The sequence below is a fragment of the Pempheris klunzingeri genome, chromosome 1, assembly GCF_042242105.1.
Source record: "Pempheris klunzingeri isolate RE-2024b chromosome 1, fPemKlu1.hap1, whole genome shotgun sequence".
Lineage (NCBI taxonomy): Eukaryota > Metazoa > Chordata > Actinopteri > Acropomatiformes > Pempheridae > Pempheris > Pempheris klunzingeri.
Genome location: NC_092012.1, coordinates 9,279,193 through 9,302,829, shown reverse-complemented (window position 1 = coordinate 9,302,829; position 23,637 = coordinate 9,279,193). Strand labels below are relative to the sequence as shown.

The 23,637-nt window shown below is 39.3% G+C and overlaps 2 protein-coding genes across 2 annotated transcripts; one reads left to right on the top strand and one right to left on the bottom strand.

Annotated features, from left to right (window-relative positions):
- The first annotated feature begins 1,953 nt into the window (after positions 1 to 1,953).
- On the top strand, positions 1,954 to 9,331 carry LOC139204902 (gastrin-releasing peptide receptor-like). The gene is made up of 4 exons (XM_070834928.1): positions 1,954 to 2,261; positions 6,270 to 6,621; positions 7,415 to 7,528; positions 9,050 to 9,331. Exons 1-4 carry the CDS (start codon positions 1,954 to 1,956, stop codon positions 9,329 to 9,331), a joined length of 1,056 nt encoding a protein of 351 aa, XP_070691029.1.
- Positions 9,332 to 17,085: 7,754 nt separating this feature from the next.
- vegfd (vascular endothelial growth factor D) lies at positions 17,086 to 22,377 on the bottom strand. Its single transcript, XM_070835191.1, has 8 exons — positions 22,264 to 22,377; positions 19,953 to 20,154; positions 19,740 to 19,860; positions 18,614 to 18,683; positions 18,343 to 18,470; positions 18,127 to 18,242; positions 17,667 to 17,832; positions 17,086 to 17,289 (listed from the first exon to the last, which is right to left on the bottom strand). Exons 1-8 carry the CDS (start codon positions 22,375 to 22,377, stop codon positions 17,271 to 17,273), a joined length of 936 nt encoding a protein of 311 aa, XP_070691292.1. The 3' UTR covers positions 17,086 to 17,270.
- Between the last annotated feature and the right edge of the window lie 1,260 nt (positions 22,378 to 23,637).

The window sequence follows — 23,637 nt, the reverse complement described above, 5'->3', positions numbered from 1 at the left end:
TATATGACAGGCCCATTACAGTTCAAAGCATCATCTGTAAGGGGTCTTTCATGAATTGTTTTTCTACTTGAGTGTGCGCTGATGTTTTCCTTTTTCATCTGTGCTACCTGTGAAGTTCCATTATCCTGAGGAAGCCAAGGATCCATGGAGACTTCACTTTCTACACAATCCCTCTGGGTAATCGCAGGATGTGGAGCCACCAGGCGATCAGGTAAATCTGACCAGTCAGTGTGTGAAAACATCACATCTCGTAGCCCTTGCAGGACCAGAAGATGACTCACTCTCTGCTTGAAAACATTTCTGGGAGCACAATGTGCACTGGCCAAGAGGAAAGGGTGTAATAGATGTAAAAAAAACCACTAAACCTGGAGACACCGAAAACCGTTAAGTGACATAAGTGATGATATTCATTTCCTTAACTTAATTTATGACAACACTACTGGATGGATTGCTATGACATTTGGTGGTGACTTTCATGGTTTGTCCAAGCGGTGTATCCATACCTCAGCAGAGGCATTGCTTGAGTGCTGTGGTATAATCAAGCCATAGGAAGTCGCAGTGGTCAAAAATGAACAAACAAGATTTTTGTACAACTTGTCTCAGTGTCAGATCTGTACTAGGTCAGCCTGTTGAATGTCCAGAGTGCTCATAAATCCCCAAACACATAAAGTCCATGCCCACTAACTGTTATTGTAGGTTGCTGCTCATGCTGCCCTCTATAATGGTGCAGTTAATGAGTGACTTCAGGAATATGACAGTCCAACAGCTACTCACTGAATGAGATCAAATAAAGCGTTCTCTTGAACTGGATGCCTTAGGGTCACTTGTATTACAGGACGTCATAAACATCAGCCTAACACCACTAGCAATATAAGCACTTCAGTAGTAATCATAACATAAATGTGAATGTACGGAGTTATGTTCTGAGTGCACATATAAGCACAGCCACTGATTACCCAATGCTGCTGCATGCATCAGCATGTGGTTACCAGGCTTTAGCATTAGCATACACTACCTGACTTTAACGCATACGGCTACTTGCCCGAGGAAAAAAACAAATTAGTGCATTCAAATCACATTTTTGTAACATTGTGTTGGGCTTATATGGCCCTACAAGCTGGATGCTGACACAATGCACTAAAATGAGTATCTGTCTTGTAAAGTTATAAATGATCATTGGTAATGCACTGAAGAGAAGTTTTATGGTGCAGGCAGCAAAAGCTGATGAAATCTATGATGTAAATCTACTTTGTTATTAGCCTGTTTTCATGATCTTCCCCAGAAGCTGTATGTGACCAATAATTTAATCGGAATAACATGGCTCCTGCTGCAAAAGACAAAATGAATGATTGATTAATTTGTTAAGATACAAAGAGTAAATGCAGGACAGCAACGACTCACACCTGACAGACACCTGTTTCCATTTTAGTCCAAGGGAAAGTCAGAAGTCACAAGTTAAAGATGCAAAACATGACAAACATGTAATAATTTTCTATCATCATAATTTTCAGTGAACTTTGTAAAGCACTATGAGACACTCTGTTGTGATATTGGGCTATACAAATAAAATTGAATTGAATTGAATATCATACTAACCATTTTCTTATTTTTCTCTTAAATGCAATACCACAGACGCACATATTGATTGTTCTTTATTGGTGCATGCTGTGTGCACATTGGGTGGCAGGTCCTGTGGGACTCCTGCGCTCAAACACGGAGGAAAACGTGCACAAACTCTCACTCTTACTCTGAAGTTGGGACACAAAATTGCCACCACGGTCCTTCTCTCTGAAAACGCTTAAGGACATGTTCGTATCTCTATGAGTTTGAACTTCTATTTTTTTTTTTTTAAATCCTCTTAAGAAGTCAGTTGGTTTAACCGTGGGAGAGATGGAGCATCTGTGCCCAAACGCGTCGCGCAGCGTCACTGCTCTCCAAACCTCGGCACGGACGATGTGGTTCACCGGCTTGGCCATCGCTTCTGTTTACGGTGTAATCAGCGTGCTGGGGCTGATAGGCAACATTACGCTCATCAAAACGTTTTGCTCTGCCAAATCCATCCGCAATGTGCCGAATCTCTTCATGTCGAGCCTTGCGCTGGGGGATGTTTTACTGCTGGTGACCTGCGCTCCGGTGGACGCCAGCCGCTACCTGACAGAGGAGTGGCTGTTCGGCAGGGTGGGCTGTAAAGTCATCCCCTTCATTCAGCTCACCTCGGTCGGGGTGTCTGTGTTTACTCTCACAGCCCTCTCTGCTGACAGGTAGGCAAAACGCTTCTAGTTGGATAATTTTAGTCACCCTGAGGTCGGTGCAACTTTAAATAAAAACTGGCCAAATATGGCAGCCAGATGTTCCTAAATGCCATTTTGTTTTCTCGTTATAAAGATAGGTACACGCTGTAAGAGCAAACCTGTTTTTTTCCCTCATTATTATGGACAGCAAATATATAACCGTACATTGATCAAGGGAGTATTACGCACGGCAGAGCTGCGTACATCTGTCTGGGGCTGCTGGCGCGTGTAAAACAGTGAATGTAAGCAATAAATCAATTAATTGCTGTCAGCAAATGGTCTCAAATGTTTGTTGCCAAAGAACATTAAGATGGCTTTTGCCTGTCAAAGTGAAAGAAACAGGACATGCATAATGTCAGAGTGAAGGATTTAAACATGATGGTCCATCATGTTTTTGTGCGATTAAAAATGTGTTTCTGGATGCTGAAATATAAATATCACAGTAAAGACTTTCTCTGAGTGAAAAGAAGCTCCTTGTGGGGGAAAATCTTGTTTAAGTCTCTCGTGTGTTCATAGAATAGTGCATATATGACAGTTCTGTCTCTAATTATCTCCCCTTTTGGTCCCATCTGGTTATATTTTCTCACACAAAGTAGCAGGAACCCCTTATTAATCTGCAAAGTCCCTCTTTGCTGCTCAGAATGACTGACTTCGAATTTGAAATACTTGGTTTTAATTGACTTTGTTCTCGAACTCTGATTTGAATTTAACATTAGTATTTGTTAGACAGTCATTGGTGGAGTCTCAGATTGAATTGATGCAAGTCAAGGGTAAAATTGGCCGTTTTAATTATCATGCAAAGCATTCCAGTCACGTGACTGATCATACAGTAATAGTTGTATGAATGTGAGTCTCTTTCCTTTAACAGCATCAGCCTACCTATTTTTGAATTAAGCTTTAATCTGACTAGAGGCTGGCACAAACTATCTAGTAAATACTGTATTACTGTACTGACAATATCAGTCTGTAGTAATGCGGACTAAATAATTTTGCATTATGCTTAAAGTTTGCAGTACAACCTGCGGATTACACAAACAAGCTTTAATGTGTTAGAAAGGTTTAGTGGCTGCTAGACGTATTTTGTTACCTTCGGATAGGCTATCCATTTTCAGTCTCTATGCTAAGCTAAGTTAGCCGGCTGCTGCCCGTAGCTTCATATTTATTTACAGCAGCAAATATGAGAGCAACTTATCAAAGTCTCAGCAAAAATTAGGCGTAGTTCCCAAAATGTACGAACTCATCAATAGGCGTCCCACTCAACCTATGAAAACGGCTGAGTAATGTCTTCTGTGGCTCTGGAGCGACCGAGACAATGAGATCCGATCCTGAGAGACCAAGATAAGATCCGTCGCTTAGATCCAATTTTGATTTAAATTTTTTGATTTAAGTTTTTGTGGATATTGTCTATTCACATTTCTTTGCATTTCATATTGTAGCTCTTCATCATATTTTGGAATTATAGTAATTTTGAGCTGCTGTTTTGTTGAGTTCACAAGAGGGGCTAGTTTTACTGAGCTGCATACAACAACTCTCTTTCCGAATCCCATTCAGCTTTAAAGACTAGCTGTGTGTACATGTACGAGGAGTTTTACCTTCCTCTCGTTGTATTTATGTGCAATGAATCTCTTTCCATCACAGGTTGGAGGAGAAACTCATTAAAGTTGAAATCTTACATCATGTTTAAACCACCTGCCACAAGCTTCTAGCTCTTGCTGAAGCCACACGTTCAATAAAAGAAATCTTGCTATTGTCATGAATTTGCCACAGCAGCTAGAAGTATTCCAACTTGCTTCACATTGAATATAGGTAAAAGAATTAGCTACAGGTCTAAGAGGTTTGACATCTTCTCTGTTATTGGTAATCAATAATTCTAATTGCGTGCAGCAACATGCAGGTGTGGGTGAGAGTTGATGCATAAGAGGTGAAACGGCTGCTGGAGAGGCGAGTGTTGACGGGTCTTCACTAACAATTTCCATTTCATCGAACCCTTGCGTCTGTCAGTACATGACCCGAACCCTCACCACTTGTTTAAGTCAATACCTTTACTCTGTTTTGTCATATGGCGGCAAACCAAGCAGGATTATAGAGCAGGAGACAGTCAGTATTGTGAGAAAAATTAATGAATGGCATGGGGGTGTCCCTGACAAGAGCTGAGGATGGCCTGGCTTGCTAGTGTCTAATCCGTGACATAAATTAATTATGAAAGAAGAGCGCTATTTTTTTTTATTTGTGTTTTTTTATTGTTATTTTTGTGGCAAAATTTAATTGATGGCTATGTCAGAGCTTAAAATATTATTTCATGTAGGTGTGGTACTTGGTAATATAACCAATGAATAATATCTGGATTGTTTTAAGCTATGAAATTTGATTCAGAGCTATTCAAGAACTGCCTGTTATCTAATGGTTTAATAGTAGTTAGTGCCTCATGTGATCCTCATTTATTACCATGTAACTACTCAATATTTTGTGTACTGTAAAGTATTTCCCAACATACATATTTCAGTATTTTCACATTTTCTCTACAAAAACATAACTGTTTGATTTAACCCTTCTCATGCGTATGATCATACCAGTGTGATCATTCTAGTCGTCCTGCAAACAAGTACAATTTAACTTAAGTCTTAATTTATTCAAACCAGACAGCTGCACGCCGCATATCTATTCTCAACAGCTCTTCAATCTAAATAAATGATGGAAAACAACAACATCAATTTGACAAAAAAAAATGTCAGAAATTATGGAGCGTGTACACACACAAAGTTTATAATGAACTGATCTTCACACTGACAAAATCTGCTTTTGGTCAACCTAATGCTTTATCCTAATGCTTGATCACTAATCAGTAAAGTTGATGCCTGTAATTGTATTAATTGACCACACCTTCTATTTCTTTAGACAGGATTAAAGACGCTGTTCCTTATGATTACATAAATTTTTTTGATATGTTCTTAGCGTGATCATGATTATCTGTGTGATTAGTGATGTTGTTATCGAGCGGCACTAATAGCCTAATTTATGCTGTTTTGAAGTGAGGAACAGCGACCAGCCCTATTACATTACACTGTGGCCAGTGTTAGTTTTGTTTTCTTTGCTTTTCTTTGAAACAATAACGTTACAGCTTGGTAGAAATCAGCAATGTCTATGTATTTATGCTTCCTGTCTAGATCCACCATCACATCATGGGAATTGCAGCTTCAATCCAATGATTATCCTCCAAATAGAAGTATGACAGCAAATAAGTATCAGACTACATAGACTATGACGGTGAATTGAGCTAAAAAGAGGAAAGAACTGCTGTCTGTTTAACCTTGCTGTTCCTTCTTCAAGGGTTAAACCTGTTTAAAGATTTCAATAACCATTACTCCCTTCTAATATTCACAACACTACCTGGTGGATGTTATCTTCAAGCTTGTTTTCATTGCCTCTCATTTTCTATAGTACTTCCTCACGTCCAACAGGGTTTCTCACATCTTCAGAGGCACACAGTCACCACTCTGACTACCCAAATAACGCAATGAACACCGCCATGCTTTAAACATACTTGAGAAATCAACAAACCCTTAAAAGTTATGCCTGTGGTCTTCAAAACTAAACTAAACTTTTACTATGCAGATATTAATAAGACCGATAACTTGCTGCCACAAGATAATTAAATTAAGTGCACAAGATTAAAAAAAAATTTTCAGCACATCAGGGGGTCCATGTTTTTCACTGAGAGAACATTACTTTTTTCAATCAAGATTTCAATTTGCACATAGCACTTGCCTCAAGTAGTCAGCTGGAGGCAGACAGGTTACAGCAAGGCATGTCATGTATGAGCACTCAAACTGAACACTGAACACTGTAATTCATATAAGATTTATTCTATTCCATAGAAGTGGTTGATCACTGTAACCGTGATGATTGAGTTGTTTCCACAGTATTAACTTTTTGGACATTTTCTTTCATTTGTTATCTACCTTCCTACATACCAATCAGATACAGGGCCATCGTGAAGCCTCTGGACATCCAAGCATCGAGCACGACCACCAACATTGTCCTGCGGGCGGCACTCATCTGGCTCCTCTCCCTGGTCCTGGCAATCCCCGAGGCCATCTACTCTGACCTCCACACCTTCAACATCACAGCCACCAATGAGAGCTTCGTCACCTGCGCCCCTTATCCGCATGCTGGGGAGCTGCATCCTAAGATCCACTCAATGGCCTCCTTCCTCATTTTCTACGTCATTCCCTTGCTGGTCATATCTGTATACTACACCTTCATCGCCCGGAGCCTGATGAGGAGCGCCTCAAACCTTCCTGTGGAGGGGAACGTGCATGCAAAACAACAGGCCAGTGTTTAAACTGTGATTAGAAGTCTCTAAAATATTTAATTATTTGATTTTGTTATGTTGTCAACTGTTTAATTATATTTTTCAGCTTTTTTGTTACATCCAGACCCAGCATGGTTTGAATGCCGGTACAAAACATTTTCCACACAGAAAAATCCACACAGTAAAATGTTGGAAAATGATTTTGGTTTGTGTTTATTGGTTGGCCTAAAAAAATGTTTAAAAACTGAGTAAACTGAGTAAATTGAGTAAACTGAGTACTGAATACTGAGTTGAATCTGTCCATTATATGCTCACCATGAGTTTAATGTTTCATAAAATTCAGTATGGAATTCCCCAAAGTTAAATCTCCTCCAAATGTCAGAAATAATCAAAGTAACTAAGTATAATTTTGAGGTACTTGTACCTTACTTGAGTATTTAGGTTAGTGGTAAGGTTTATGCTCCTACTGCTTTAAATGTCACAGTCAAATATTACATTTATGATTACAATTAATTAGCTGTGTCAACTTTTATATTCATAATACATTCATAAAATATTCAGATTATATATTGAAACATCACCAGGTACAACACAAAACAATCTTTTACACAGTAATAAGAAACCAGTATGTGCAGAACATTGTATCACACTGTTTTCCCATTGTTGTGTCAGTGTTTTGAACATTTCTCCCACTGGCCCAAATACAACTGAACACTCCTTTTTTCCAGATGTGTTTAATGTCTGTAATAGCTGCATTAATGTCTATTTTACAGGAAAATGTCTCTTTGGATGTTTTTTCTACAACTAACAGGTGGAATCGAGAAAGCGCTTGGCCAAGACGGTGCTGGTGTTTGTTGGTCTCTTTGCAGTATGCTGGCTTCCCAGTCACGTCATCTACCTATATCGCTCCTATCACTACTCTCAGGTAGACGGCAAGCATTCCTCTGTATTTCTAATAAATTACGTCTGTTTGTTTGTATGCGAGTATAAAGCACAGTCACTATCTAATTGTTTATTTCACAGAAATGTTTTTGTTTGTGTCTGTATTCAGTTGTATTTAATTGCTTTATAGTGATTAGCTGCCCAAGAATTACACAAAATAACATTTCTAAAATAATATCTTACCCACCTAAACTAATTAAACCATTTAATTACTGTTAAAGTTGGAAATGGATGATTGAGTGGGAGGATTTGACAGTGGGAAACAATTTGAATCTCTTTAGGCCACATTGCAGGTTTTTTTATGGGAAGAGGTCCAGAAAAATTTAGAGTGTAGAGTGAACATGCACACAAACACACACACACACACACACACACACACACACACCCAAACACACTAAGGCAGACTGACATAACTGAAAAAAAACAGACAAAAATAGAAGGTTCAAAAGAAGCTTACAGTTTTACCTTCCAGTAAGTAGGTTGTTGACAGGTAACTCAGTTCATTTTTTCAATGAAAACCAAAGTCCAAGAACAAACTTAAAACATCCTGGAGGAGAAAAAGTTAAAAACTTCAACAGCAATACAAAATGGATCAATATAAAATGCCAGTTTTCCCCTTTTTAAGGCGTATTCATCTCCTTGACCAGGTCTTTAAGGTACTTTCCTGTATATGGCTGGTCTGTTTGTTCCTTCCAGTCGTGTGCTCCATGTTCCTCTGCTTGTCCTGTTCTGGCAGTTGTGAAGCTCCTAATGCTGCATTTCATTCAAAGTTGGAAGGAAATCTTCAATTTCCTAATGTTGTTCCTAAAACATGTTTTTTTGGCATGTGTATGGACAATTGACCAGTCAGCAGTGCAGCCTCCCTGCATGTATAACAGAGGAAGAAAAAATGCTGCATGAGGTAACAGACGCCATTATAGAATTTAGTTTACACACTTTTATACTATGACGTGTATCTAAACTTCCCATTCACTTGTTTGATACAAATACTGTAGTCTACAAATACATCCTACCGCCCTCCCATATTAATTAAAATGTACAAGAGAGCAAATATATGACATGATATTGAAGTCTGACTTTTGCATGGGTGCTGCCATTGTTGTATGACATCAGACAACTGCTTCTCCAGGAAGTCAGAGTAAGATGGATTTGTATTTCCAAATGGGAACTCCAACTTTGAGTGGCATTCCATTTAAGGAGGTCGGAATAAAAAGGGCTGTGTTGTCGGTATTCCCAACTTCCAACATAAATGTGTCCCAAACATGGACACATTTATGCAGCAGCAAACCAAGCAAATCTCTTAACTTAACGAGTGTCTGAGGACCTCTATCAATTACCACAGTGCGATTAGTGAAGAGAAATCCTGTATAAAGTAGGTCAACTGTATTGCTCATTTTGGCACATTAAAATAACTTACAACAGCTCAAAATTGTGTAAGCGGCTGCCGAGTGCTAAGTAGTGTGTACTGTCTCCTCAGCTTATAACCCCTTCTTTCCCACGGCAGGTGGACACTTCCCTGGTTCACTTTGTGTGCAGCGTTGCAGCTCGTATCCTGGCGTTCACCAACTCCTGCCTCAACCCTTTTGCCCTTTACCTGCTGAGCAAGACCTTCCAGAAGCAGTTCAACCAGCAGCTGTGTTGTTGCTGTCATATGATCCTGAAACGCTCCTCACAGAGCCCGACTCATTATACCACACATGTGACCTCTGTCCGCAGCACACATCACTCCATGGCTAGTCTGACCATTATGAACGGCAGACGGGTCTGTCAGGAGGATTGTGTTTAAGGGCAGCGTTGTTGCCGTGTGTGTGCATGCGTGTGAGAGAGAGAGTCGTACAGCAGGTACAGTATGTGTGTGCTATTCACACTTTTCTTGTCTTCTTCAGTGCTCATACAATAAAACCATTTAGTGTGATATCACTTTAAATACTACATGTCCATTTATTCCATTGCTCTTTTGGTGATGGACATGTGTATTAAATACTGAGACTTGTTTAATTTTTATTATAGCAGTTTGTGAAATATCTTTTTTGTAATATTTGAACTTTTTTTTTTCTTACAAGCTAACTGCTTTATTGGGTGAGCATCATTGAAAAAAAACTCATTACAGCACGTTTGCTTCTGACCCAGAGGCTTCGCAAACCACTTTTGGACAAATCTATATTCATGTAAATGAAAGAAATATTAAGTTAAAATTAAATTGTATTGTTACCGATATGTCCTGACTAATTGATATGAGTGAAACTCCCTGTCTCCCAGAAAAAAAAAATATATATGCATGTAATACTAATGTTTTCATGTCATGATAGTTAACATTAATTATGTTTACATTTTGTCAGTGAAGAAGGTGTAATGTTTTTGCACCACACTGTTGTCATAAAGAGTTCACAAAATGCAGGATTTTGACATCATAAACTGACATTTTCATGCTTTGAGTCCCACATGTGTGTAGATTTAGGCAACAAGAGCACTTTGGTTATGTATAGGGAAGGATGGCGGTGATGGTGATTTGATTAATTGTCAATAACCACAATCTTTCTCGAACCTTTACTGGCTGCCATTAGCTCCTGAACATAATTATAATTATAGTTTAATCATGCTTTAGCTGCCATGAACAAATATTTTGGAACAAGACTTTGTTACTAGTTAGTATCACAGGCTGTTATGATATTCAGTCTCCAAGCCTAAGCTGAGAAAACCCTGAAGACATCATCAAGGGTGTTTTTTACACTTCTGCAAAGCTTCTCCAGAACCACAGATGACAACTGTTGGTTGAGTAGTGCAAGAATATTTAACCGAACAGTGTCTCTTTAATGGTTTCATCCATATGTACAAATTCTGAATGACAGTCGTGACAGGATTGCATTTTGCTTGTGTGAACAATAACCATCTCTAATGAAACTACATGCATAGTATTTAAGGAAGTTTAAAAAAGACATTTTTACTTGAAACTACTGCTAGTTTTTAAAGGACTAAGGCGGGTCTGCCCTTTAATACCACAACAATGGCACTTCACTTACCTAAATAAGATGATGTGCTTTTGCTATGGTGCTGTGTCAAAAGATAAAAGTGTGGTATTTGTTTATATTGATGGAGATTGTACTGAATTGATGTCTAATATTCTGTCTGCACCCTGTATAATAGTTCTAAATGTTAGATGCTGTGAAAACTGTGAAATTTCCAGTGTACCTTTGGAGATGTATTTTTAATGTTAGTCACTCTCTGGTTACAAAATGTTTAGTGAGCTCTGCAGTACACTGTGTGAGAAATGATCAATGAATGTAAATGCATGTATCAGAAATCATATTTGTCATTTGGTATTGGATTATGCAGTGTGATTTTATACATTTTTTTTTTGTAGTTGTGTTTTTGCAGTTTACATTCAGTTCTCAAGGAAATTAAACTGACATACACTAAGTTGTGGTTTTGCTTGAACATGATGCAACTTGTGTTTCTCTTTCCAACGGAAGAAAAACAACATAAAATAAATAAAAATGGCCATCAAATGAGTGTGTAATATTTCGAGTTCTACATTATATTACATAGTTAAGTGGAGCCTTGTGCGTCTTTGTGCTTTGGTTATATTTAGAGTCTAAGCCCTGTTTCTACACTGCTGTTTTCACTGGACATGATTATTCTGCACTGTCACATGCTAGATTTACAGTCACTATATCACACTGCAATGTCCTAATTTGGTGCTTCACAGAGGAAGAGGATCATACCCAGGTTGTGATGAGTGGGTGTATAATTCAGTCTGGATAGTGTTTGTTTAGTTGTAGTGTAAGCGCCTTGCCAAACTTCTATCCTGCAGGGTCTCAACCATCCACTTAACATGTCATCTTTATTGTCAGGCACATTCTGTGGAAAGTCATAAATGTAAATAAGGATTTGTTATTATGTTTTTAACTTAAGGAAGGACAATACAAATTGATACAAACACATGTTTGAAATCCCTTTCAAAAAGTCCTGGAGAAATACTGCTGGAAAATATAAAGGTCACTTTATGAAGGGGATTTAAAAGGAATTAAGCAGGAATTCCACATAAATGCTGCAGGAAGATTAATCCTGTAGAATTCCCACAAGATTCTCCAGCTTGCACCCCCGGATTTGCTCTGATAGTTCCTGAATGATGCCAGAAGGAATCCTGCACGGCCGCCTCTCATATGTACGGGATAATAACATTAAGTTACATTATTTTTGTAATAAAGTTCATTCATTGTTTAAAGATCCAGTCCACACATACAAGACTACTCAGCTTTCAATAGTAATTTGTTTGATATGTTTTTTCCTTCCATATAAGCTCTCTATAGGTTACAAATGTCCAAAACCTTAACAGCACATCGAGGACGGTCGTAAAACATGCGCATTTGCTTATGAGCGCTGAGGCTCACAGTTTCCTACATGAATTTATGAGGACATTAAACTCACATGGTGATCACATAGCAACATGATAAAGAGGACATTTGGGACACAAAGAGAAATTCTCCTTATGGTGGTGTAAGACTTAACGTGTTGCCCATGAAACATTATTCAGTTTTATGTTTTTCAAAAGTTGTGTATTGCACCTTCTTAAGACAACCTCAGCATACAGGTGGTGGTCCAGGTGTCACTGTATAATCAGCAATTCATTTGTAATTTAAAAATGATATGAAACGATTGATAGATAGATAGATAGATAGATAGATAGATAGATAGATAGATAGATAGATAGATAGATAGATAGATAGATAGATAGATAGATAGACAGACACGTCCAGCCCTCCTGAACAGTTGACTCATTCAAAGATTCTGTCTAAAGGTCAGTATTGTATGTAAGGTATTGTACCTGTTCACTGAGTGGAAACAGCCAAATGCCGAGTGTCAGAACTATGAAACGACATCAGAGGAGGGAAATGTCATCGTGTTCATCCCACATGTCAGTGTTGTTGTATTCAACACTTTTAGAGTCTCTAATTGGTAACACAGGGGCGTCTTTACAGCATCTCTATTGATCTTGTTACACAGAGCAAAGAAAGTGAATTCTTCTATCTCTTGTGTTTCATCTTTACAATTTCTAGTGAACTTTGCTGATGACAAGCAATACATATCTAAAGAGCAACGCAACAGTTAACAAATTTAGGTCATAATGGTCATTTTCATATTAATTTGAGACTACATTAAATCCACCCAACTACCTTTATTTCAATTTGATTTGAATTTGAAGATGTTCACACCACTTCTTACTACCCTCCGTAATATATTTTGAAGCAAGAATTAAATGAGAGTAACATTAATACAAAGTGAATGAGATAAAAAAAAAAGCTGTGTTATTTTATTATATTTCATCACATCGTCATTTCAGCGGCTTTTCGACAATCTGCCAACGATAATGGGTTTGTTGCTCTTAGTTAAAATGAAGGTAGGAAGTTCCTCATTTTATGAAAGCCGTTATTTATTCTGACATTTTGGTGCTTCTTGAGTGTGTGTCCTATCTTCCATCCGTAATTTTCTTTTTGCCTGTTTTGCTGCATTGTGGTAAAATTACAGAGCATTTTTGTTTGCACTTTGATGTGCCATAATATGTAACTGTGTGTTCCCGACAGCAAAAGAGAGAGAGATGTGGCTGTTATTGCTTTGGCTCCCTGGAACCTGATAACGTGCAGCGTCTGTGTGAAATGTGTAAAAAATCTCCCACAGGTCATTTAAATGGCTGAAGCTTCAGGGTGCCATAAAGAATATAGCACAGATCTTTCCTCAGGGCTGTGGTCACGGGCATCAGATCACGGGCACTAAACTAGACTTTTAACTAAAGACTCATTAAATCCTAGTTTGATAATGTAATTTGTATACCACATGGCAAAAAGTATGCTGACACAGATTTGTATACTTTGTCTATACTTATCTCTGCTGTTCTTTTACTTTGCTTACTTGCTTCTGTAACACTGAATTTACTCGCTGTGGGACTAATAAATGAACATCTTATCTTATCTTAATCCACTATCAAGCACAATGTGGCATATAATAACTAACTAATAACTAATAACTATAATAAATAAGTTTTGGTACTGATTAAACAAACAAGATATAATGTATAATGTAGAGGAATATTACCTTTGGATGGAGCTAGGCTAGCTGTTTCCCCCAGTTTTAACTCTTTATGCTAAGCAAAGCTAGCCAGGTGATGCTGTAGCTTGTAGTGTGGTATGGTCAATGAGTGTATTCACCAAAATGTTAAACTATCCTTTTCCTGTTATTCTCTTGGTTTTGGAATTGCATGTTCAGCATCTACATATGGGTGTAACGTTGAGAGATCAATTATTCATCCACATATTTTTGTCCATATCATGTTTCACCCTCATCATTCAGCGAAAAGGTAGCCAATGTACTTCATAATCCACAGATTATATTCCTCCACTTCTACAGAATGTAGCTTTTACACTGAGACCAGCGTGGAGATGACACATTATGAGTTAGGTGATTCAGTCTTTATTGTCTGTCAGTCTTTATTCTATTCATAACTATTCATTTTTGTCTAAGCTGATGCTCAGTTTGTTAATTGTTTTGGACATCAAGAGAATTAAAAGGTACCCTGTGTAGTTTGACCTCTGGTAGGTCTGTGGAGCATTTTTATTATGAGTGGGTTCCAGTTTTGCTTTTATCGTGTGCATGCACATGAGGATGACACGATACACATTCTTGCCAGTGGTCTCACACCATTCCACTGATCTACAGGTAGCAGTAACATGTTAAGATATGCAGCAGTGCAAAGAGCAAACAAAGATGGAGGAGAAGAAGACTGCAAGCTGGCGAACACTGCAGGATGTAAAACAGGTATGCAACTGTGTTCAAAGATACACACAATGTATTTTTGTGAAAAACACTGAATTTAAACATAATCTTTGTTTATTTACAATAAAAACTCCACAGGACACCTTTGATAAATTATTACTCACATTAAGTACTCAGATTTGTGCAGATCGTGGTCTCATATCTTTAAATTAATCTCTTAGTCCTAGCCTGATATCTATTTCATATTTTCAGTAAATGGCTTGATTTTTCCCTGCAGCAAAAATGAATGTAAGATAAACAAACATGTCAAATGAATTAAACAGGAATTTTAATCCGTGGTATTTAGTATAAAATAAATGTAGGGATGGATATTTCTCTCTTTAGCACAAAGCTGTTATTTAGTAATGGTGTTTGTGCACCAGTGAGAAAACAGGAGTACACAAACAGTGCAGCAAGGGGGAGACAAAACTCCTTGTAATTTCTGGCCTGTTTAATATTTTGTCATCATCATATAATCTGCAATATGCAGTGTTGAAATACAAATTTACATTTTTGTACGAAATATGTGCAAACTCTGTGTTTATTCCATTACCACTTGGGCAGGGTCAGTTTTGGAGGTAAAGGCTTAATCCCATGTGAGGGCTTAATAATGGCTGCAGCTCTGCCTGTGGTGTCTGCGTGTCATTTCCAACCGCTGACACTTTTTATTCTGACCTTGGTAACAGGCTGTGTGGCTCCCAAAGGCAGAGTGGGGCTCTCGTGACAGAGGAGCAGGAGCACTGACACTGTTAATGGTGCTATTCGAGCAACCACACAGAGAAGAGCTTGTTTCAGTCACAAGCACCTTTATTAATGTATCCACCGGAGCACAGACACATGACACTAGAGGGACAGACAAGGGGGAGGGGGTGCATTATTTGTGACTGAAATAAAGGTTGTTGGTAATGTACCACAGATGTATGATTTGAATGCTTTCATGGGAACTCAGCCCCCTTGAACCCTGCATTAAAAACATTACCGTATCTTGCGTATTGTATGAGAGGTGCAAAATCAATGCTGATGCCAAGAAAAAGGAGGGAGAGCATATACTACACACTTTAATGTTTGCAATTTAATTGATCTGCTGGAGAAAAAAAAATAGGAGTAGCAGACTGGAAATCAATACATTCACCAAGCAACAAAAGTAAACAAGGGGCACACTGAAGAATGATGAACATGCTCTGTGAGAAGCTGTATTTGTAGCCGACTCCATCTTCAAAAACAGACTTGTTTCTGCTGCAGGTCTTCATACATTAGAGAAGACTGAGTTTTCACAAGAACATCAAATATGTAATATATGTCAAATACAAAACTATTGTCTGTGACAGCTGTGTTTATATGATTGTGACATTTAACAGAGTTGTTTATTTGTCAAACTGAAAATCCAAGAGAGGCTGTCCGACAGCGGTTGTGTACAGAATGAACGAGGGACCCGGAGGCGGTCAGTGTTCTCATCACGATGGTGTACTCGTCCTCCAGCAGTAGCACACATTCATGTGTTGTGAGGGTGTGGCTTTGTAGCCTGAAGGGAGGGGATGGGATTTTTTTCAGTTGGATACTTTCAAAAATGTTGCTACTCTTGCAAGTTTTCCAGAGTTACAGACTCGACCTTTAAATGTTGCTGTTATGAGATACAGATCAGCGGGAAAATCTTTTAATGTAGAAGTGAAAACAGTTCTCTACAAAAGTGCTCTAAATTAATGACAAAAAAAATAAAGAAAATACTTGTTTGCAAGTACTCCTCAAAGTCAGAGTCAGTATTAAATAGATATGTGTTTGGCTGCAGCTCAGGCTTGCTCAGGTCTGTGCCGATAGGTCTCGATCAGCTTTGCACATGTGGACACTGCAATTTTTCTCCTTTCTTCTTTGCAAAACTACTCAAGATCTGTCAGGTTACATGACCCAAGTCTAGCCACACATTCTCAGCTGGACTGACACCTGAGCAGCCACACAAGGACGGTGATGTTGCTGCTTTTAAAGCATTCCTGTCTAGCTTTGTCTTAATGCTTGGGCTCGTTGTCTTGCTAAAAAAAAAAAATCTTCTCCAAAGTCTTGGGTTTCTTGCACACAGCATCAGGCTTTCCTCCAGAATTTTTATTTTGGTGCATTTGTTTTACCCTCGCAAGCACTCCACATTCAGCTATATGTATATACTACAATCAACTGAGGTCCTTTGACTGCTCACAGGTGATCTCCATTCAACTAATTGTGTGACTCTGAAAATCAAGTGGCTGCACCAGTGATGGATTAGTGTGTCCCTGTAATGAATTTATGATCATTTTGTGCAAGTCAGTCATTGTGATTAAGAAACATATCAAAATCCCCTTCATTCAATGTTGCAAAACAATCATCTCTAACTTTGTCCTAAAATAAATCCTTTGCTTGCATAATGTTATACAGTGGATGGCAGTGACAGTGGCCATTCAGTTCCTATTGGCTTTTATTTCGGTACATTTCCATTCATGTAATGTGTCCTCCTTTTTTCACTCCCATTCTTCAGTTGATGAGGGAAAAATGAAAAAAAGGAATTTGCTATTTTTTAGTTTGTTTTTCATTTTTTGATTTGGACAAAAAAGGAAAACGGTTCTGTCTTGAGCTATTAACAAGGTGAAATGTCCATCAGAAGTTGAGCAATAGACCACAAATTAAAAGCAAGTTCAATTTATAAAAATAATCTTTTAATATAAACTACATATTCAGTGCACAAGGAACAAATGTACAAATCATGAGCTTTACACATTGATTGAAGGTAAGCATGTTAAAAAAAATCAATTAACATGGTCATGTGAGTTATTATCATCTTAATTAGTTAAAGTGATCGGCATAAATAGGACTGTAAATAACTTATGAGCCTTTTCTCTCTGCCTCCAAACATCCTTGGCGAGCAGGTTGTCGTAATTCATTTTCCCGGTGGACATCTACTTGGGCCATTTGCATCTGTGAATAAAATAGGGATCATTTAGGAGTATAAAATATGCATGAACACCGCTGTGCCTGCCTTCACCCTGGATGAACCTGAGCTCAGTGGGAGTTTAGGAAACTGATCCATTTATTTATTCAGTTCATCCTGCATGTCTGAGTAGCTGCTGGGAAAACGCCTTGAATTACTTAATACTCTATGTCCCAGCACCTGCTTAATAATTTCTTAGTAACCTTTTTCTCTCAGCATTTCCATTTTACTCATTGCTTACATGATAAAGACAAGGACATGCCTTTTGTGTGTCACTTTAAGAGTGCAGACTACAGCATGTTAAGAATGTGTTCATGGTAAACAAACATTATGAGCATTATAGTAAAGCATTTTTCCGGCCTACCTGCAGGAGGCTTGATCGAAACGTTGATGCTTGAGGGCACAGATGGAAGAGTTGAGTTGACAGCGATGGAACGGTCCTGGATGAAGAGTCGAAACAGGTCTGGGAAGACAGTCGCAGCGCTCCACGTCTATCTCACAGTCGGGCATCCACGAACTGAGTGGAAGTTCTGAGCAGGAGGTAACAACAATGCATTTAAGTTTTTGTCAGATGAATCTGTATTATCACATACATCAGTTCGCTCATACTTGGATGAAACTTTCAATCCAATTCACTTTAAATGCATCAGTAAAACATATACTGATTTTCATGGGATTTTACAGTCCTCAAATTCTTACATTTGAGAAGCTGAAACTATGAAATGTTTAGAATTTTTGAATACAAGCTCAAAATTGCAAGTTCATTTTTTTTTTAATTCATCATAACTTTTAAACTTTTAAAAATGTAGTAACTAGTAACAAACCTGGTGTACTGGAAGGGTAAGGTATGCATCTGTCAGTTGAACAATCCCAGATCAACCCACTGGCACACAGTCTCCTGGAGTCCTCTGCCACTGGCAGCTGGCCCATTGGAGAGCACCTGCCAATGAACCAGATGGATTAGAACAGTAAACAACATGCACAAAACAGAAACCATCCTACTAAATTCAGCTGAGAAATAAGATTGGTTTTGGACTCACCCACTGCTCCTGTGAGGCTGAGCATTACGTCGAATGATGGCGGGCTCCATGCATTTGCACTCTGTATGATTGGCTACTTTTATTAGCACAGGTTCTGGTACGAACTTAAATGGGATGACACTAAGGACCTGCACAGAACACACACACACACACACACACACACACACATGGTTTATGCATGCTTGACTGCTAAAAACTAATGCTGTTCTTGCAATATTCAACATATCAGAAAAAAGGATATCTACACATCATCAGAGATTTGGTCACTCACAGTCTTATTCACGAATGCAGTAGTTGTGTTTCTGCAGGTGACACCCTCTTGATTGCAGCAGCCACTGCACCTGTCAGCAGGAAAACAAATTTGCATCTGGGTAAAGTGATTTGTATGTAACTGTAAGGCATGTAAGGCAGTAAATTGTTGTAGTTGCCTTTGAGGAGTTGAGGATTTTTGTTTGAGGGAGTTTGTAAATCAGCCTAATACATTAATGTACGCTCAAGCACGTGACTGAAAGGATGGCAACTTTCAAGCATGTTAAAGGAATTGTTTGACATATTGGGAAACACCTTTTGTGATGAGAAGATCAATACTACTCTGATATCGGTAGGAAAACTATGTAGCTACAGCCAGCAGCTGATTAGCTGCCAAAACACAATCCAGCACCTCTAAAGTTAATTAATTAACACGTTACATCTTGTTTGTTTAATCCATCCAAGAGCCAATCTTGTAGTCGCCTACAAGATTGACCCATGAAGACTATTTCCAGTCTAAGCTAAGCTAAGCAGTTGCTGGTGGTAGCTTCATATTTAACCTACAAACATCAGAGTGGTAACTCTTGGCAAGAAAGTGAATAAGATCATTGCCCAAAATGTTAAACTATACATTCGACATTATTCTTAAAACAGTATTGAACGGATATTAAAGAGATTTGCTGTATCAAATTATACACGATATGTGCTCCATTAAGAATAGATGAAAAACTGTTGCATACTCCGGCTTTTTTATTAGGATGATGTTTGGGCCCTGAAATCTTGAAGAAGGCCTCAAGGCCAAAACGTCAACCTAATAAAAAAGAGAAACTCACAGAGGAGCCAGCGTGTGTGACACCTTTTGGCCTACTCTTAAGTCTACTTCCAATGATCAACCCCTCACAAAAACGCTTTCAGTGCATTTCTTCTCCATTAATTTATTCCCCATTAGAGCACCTCTGCAGCATTGGATTCCAATACTTCCACTTCAGCATCTTTTCAGTGTGACTGAGTACATGTTGAGAACAACATGAATGACTGCTGGCAAATTTAGTCAGCTTGAGTGCTAGGTAGGATGCAGTGACAGTGCCATAGCATTGAGCTTGGTGATCAGTGTTTAAGTTCTGGATTTGGTTTCTAGTTAAACGAACCTGTGGACAGACACACAAGGTGGCTTGAAGAACATTGAGGGGTCAGTGCCAAGCTCCTTGGCCACGTCGACACACGTTTCCCTTGGCATGCACTGCGTCCGCTGCCACTCTTCATCTATGGCTAAATGTGGGGCACACAATGTTCATAAGCACATAAACGCACATACACAGTTTCACATTTAACTTGAAGCCATACTGCATGTTTTATCAAACCTTTGAGTATCTCCAGGCTGTAAGATTCGGCAGCGTAGCGTGTAGAACGGTGTGAGCCTACTGACGGAGGAGAAGAGAGGGTCTCTGGCTGCTGCAGTCTCAGACGACACTTCCACAGCTTCCAGTCAGGAAAGTCTGCGAGCCTCAACAGCTCATCCAGGCTGGAGGCTGACCGCACTTTCCTTTCCCACTGCTTCACCACCTGCATGGTTAACAGTCAACCATCCTTTAATGTTTCACTTAAACATATAATGTTCATCAGTTTCATCAGTTTCACTTGATGTCACTGTTTCTGTCTTTTTGTGAGGGAAAGTCTCAATCATTGCAAATTTATTTAACTTAACTGAAAAAATTTTAATATAATATCTAAATAACTATTAGGATACATTGCAACAAAATTAGGAACAGATATCCAGGGTCTCCTGAGAACAAATTCTGTGGACTTTGAGGATCCGTGAGTTTTCCTGTTCCAGAAACATTAGTGGTTCAGTGGTAAATATCTTGGCAAATACTGGTGGTAAATGGTTTTCAGAAGAATTTGCTGGAGACACTCAACTTCTCTAAATGATAAATTCTATTGATTTTGGTGATCCCTGACTTAAACTCTAGCGCCAACATGAGGTTGACATTGTCTGGGTTTCAGCATGTTTACTCAACACCTCTTGGACAGGTTGCTGTGATATTCACTACAGGTGTTCATGGTCCATTTCACATGACCATTTCAGAAAATATTCAAGCAAAGTATGAATCAGACTGAAATGGGTAAAAGTAAATGCACTCATAGCTACATTAGATGCATTATTTTATGCTGTAACGTGTGCCACTGAGACTGATTTGATATGATGTTGGCTGCAGCGTGGACTGACTTGGAGCACTTGGCCTGATGTCGAACCCATTAGTCAGTGTGATTATCAACAGCTGCAGCAGCAGCGTCTGCTCCTCTCTGCCTTTATACCTCTCTGTCTCTAATCACTGCTCATTGTGAAATCTCATGACCCTGCCACCACAGAGTATGCATTTGTATCCAGTAGAGGGATGACATGCAGCTTACTTTAAACCCAGGACATTTAAAAAATATATGGGCCTTTGCCTTAGCACCCCTTAGCAGTTTGAGAGAAGTGCCAACCACTTAAAAGCATGTGTACTTTATGTACGCACGCACATACACACTGACACACAGTGTCAGTATCAAGGAGAGAAAAAGAGCTGTGATTCTGCGGGGAGAAAAACATAAAACCACCTGTCATGCTACCGCAGCAGGGTTTATGTCCCATTAAGACATAAACCAGTGCGAAATTGAGGCAGAATAGATTGCGCCTGTATAGTTTGGATAAGATATGTAACAAAATGAACCTAGTACTCTGTTTTTATTATTTAACATGAAATGTAGTCTCTTGCACCAAATCCTAAATCCTATGTGACAGATTTGTAGCTGTTTTGTTTTTGTTTCAACTTGTTGAAATTTTAATAGATTTTGCAGAGCCAAGGCTGGGATGGGTTGAAATTTTGGACTTTTTGAGGGTGGAAAAGGCAGAGCCTGATACAGAATGGTAGGTCTACAAGGCGTATCAGAGAGGCACATCAGAGAGGACAGTCATGTATTGCACTTGTCTGCACAATGTTTGCTTTATTTCCTCCAGACATCTGTAATGATCTGAGCCCTCTGATGTGTTCAGTGTGTCACAGAACGGAGGGTGGGGCAGGATGGCTGGCTGACCGCTTCCACTTAAATCAGAGAAACAACAACAGAAAATAGGGAGGTTTCCCCTCTGCAATTTCTACCAGGGGATAGACCCACTAATGAGAAACAGAGAGGGAATGGGATGGGATGGAGGGGGGGGGATTGAATAGAGAGTGAGTGGGGAGCGACAGAAATGATGGAGATGAATGACAGCTAGTTGTAAAACATATGAAAACTGATTAAAGTATATGAATCAAGAATAAGACTGAAGTGGCTCAATAATCGTGCATTCCCCCTTTCAGCAACATGCAAGTGCAAACATCATTTCTGCCAATTTTGGACAAACCACTGCGCAACTGATGAAGGGTGAGGCTTACAAGTGGATCAGTGAAAAGAGGGAACACAAAACTGCATAAATGAGTACAATCAAACCCTGAATGCATCAAGACTATAACAACAAAGCACTGTTTTAATTTCTGTTTTCTAGACAATGCAAGATATCAGCACCAACTAAGTGGAACAAAATCTGTCATTTCCCATCAGCTAGGAAAAAACAGTGAATTTCAGGAGGCTTTTATGTTGCTTCTTCAGTACATATAACATATCCTTAACGCTTCATGCCACACTTACCCTGCTTCCCCCCTCTCTGTGCATGCTGTGGCCCACGTTTATCCAGCTCAGCTCCACCATCAGAGTCACCAAGCAGGAGATTCTGCACAGAGTCCGTTTCATCTTCATCATCATCCCTTGGCTCTGCTCGCTCTCTCTCACGAGCACTCAGCAGTATGAACTTGTCTCCTTTTACTTCTGGCAGAAAGCACTTAGTGTTGACTGTCTCTCTGAGTCAGTTTCCTGGACCAGCTGAGTCCCTCAGACCACACACACACACTCAGTGCTCACAGTGCAGGTATGTGCAACACAAACTCTTGATCTCCCAGCTGCACAGTAGAGTGTGTATGTGTGTTTGTGAGTGTGTGTGTGTGTGTGTCTAAGCCAGACAGAACCTGTCACAGCAACCCAGACACCCACAAGCCAAATGGAGGAAGCTAAAGAGGCTTTAAAACATGCACCTCTCGCTGCAGAGGCTTTGATGAAGAACCTGAGGTGTCCAGTTAAATAGTGAGGCTACTAGAAGTTAGAAGCTGAAAAATTACCTCAAAAAAAAGAAAGTCAGGATTCCCTTTAAGACTTGGCCTGCGAGATACTTCAGGGCCGCTATCTAGATGATCTGAACAAATTCCTCTGAGTTCAAACTCTTCTCTCCCTAATTTTCCTACCTCCTGAAAAGGCTGCTGACTTCTGGCTTCCCTCAGCTGCTAATTTCCGTGGTTACAAAATCAGTATGTTAAACTTCCCCTCTATTGGTCCGCAGTTCTCCAGATCCCGCTGTGGTTAGTCCATGTGAAAAGGCCCTGAGGTGCTAGAGTAGCCACACAATTCCCTCCTCTAATATCTGGGCTAATTGTGAAAAATCTAAGAGAGGCTGTCTGTCTTGGTGTCTGCCCTTATGTCTCTCCCACTGCTGCTGGTCCTGCTGCCTCAAAGCTTGCCTTTTTATTTGCTTGTGTGTTCCCGTCTTCCTTTTTTAATGTCTGTCAAGTGATCAAGCCCCCTGCCCGTTAAATCTCCTGTCAGTGTCTTTTCCTCCGGAGTTGCCAAACCGCACACAGCCGAAGAGCAGTAACATGTGTTTTAAATGTGATCCAGACCTCCGTAACATGTGAGGGGAAATAAGATGCCAGCACCACCCCTGTCCCACCAACACCCCACCCACTCGCCCATTCAGGTCCATTTGACTCTGGGTGTAATCTGCCAGAACATACACAATGGAGGAAATATGAGAACAATATTTGTCATTTGTATGCAAATGGTGACCAGAAGCTTGGGCATATTGAAACAAGCAAAAATATTTTTATGTGGTTTTGGTTATTGAGGTCTTGTGATATTTGGCAGCTGGCAAACTGATTCTTTGTGTTTTACAGCAGCTGGGTAAACTAGGTTAAT

Bases quoted from the DNA above. Each gene is read 5' to 3' on its own strand.
- LOC139204902 (XM_070834928.1), top strand. From the start codon at position 1,954: ATGTGGTTCACCGGCTTGGCCATCGCTTCTGTTTACGGTGTAATCAGC. The intron at 2,262-6,269 runs GTAGGCAAAACG...CATACCAATCAG, and splicing joins ACAGCCCTCTCTGCTGACAG to ATACAGGGCCATCGTGAAGC. The intron at 7,529-9,049 runs GTAGACGGCAAG...TTCCCACGGCAG, and splicing joins GCTCCTATCACTACTCTCAG to GTGGACACTTCCCTGGTTCA.
- vegfd (XM_070835191.1), bottom strand. From the start codon at position 22,377: ATGATGATGAAGATGAAACGGACTCTGTGCAGAATCTCCTGCTTGGTG. The intron at 18,684-19,739 runs GTTCGTTTAACT...TCCTGCTGACAG, and splicing joins CCTTGTGTGTCTGTCCACAG to GTGCAGTGGCTGCTGCAATC. The intron at 18,471-18,613 runs GTGAGTGACCAA...TGTTCTGTGCAG, and splicing joins CTGCATTCGTGAATAAGACT to GTCCTTAGTGTCATCCCATT.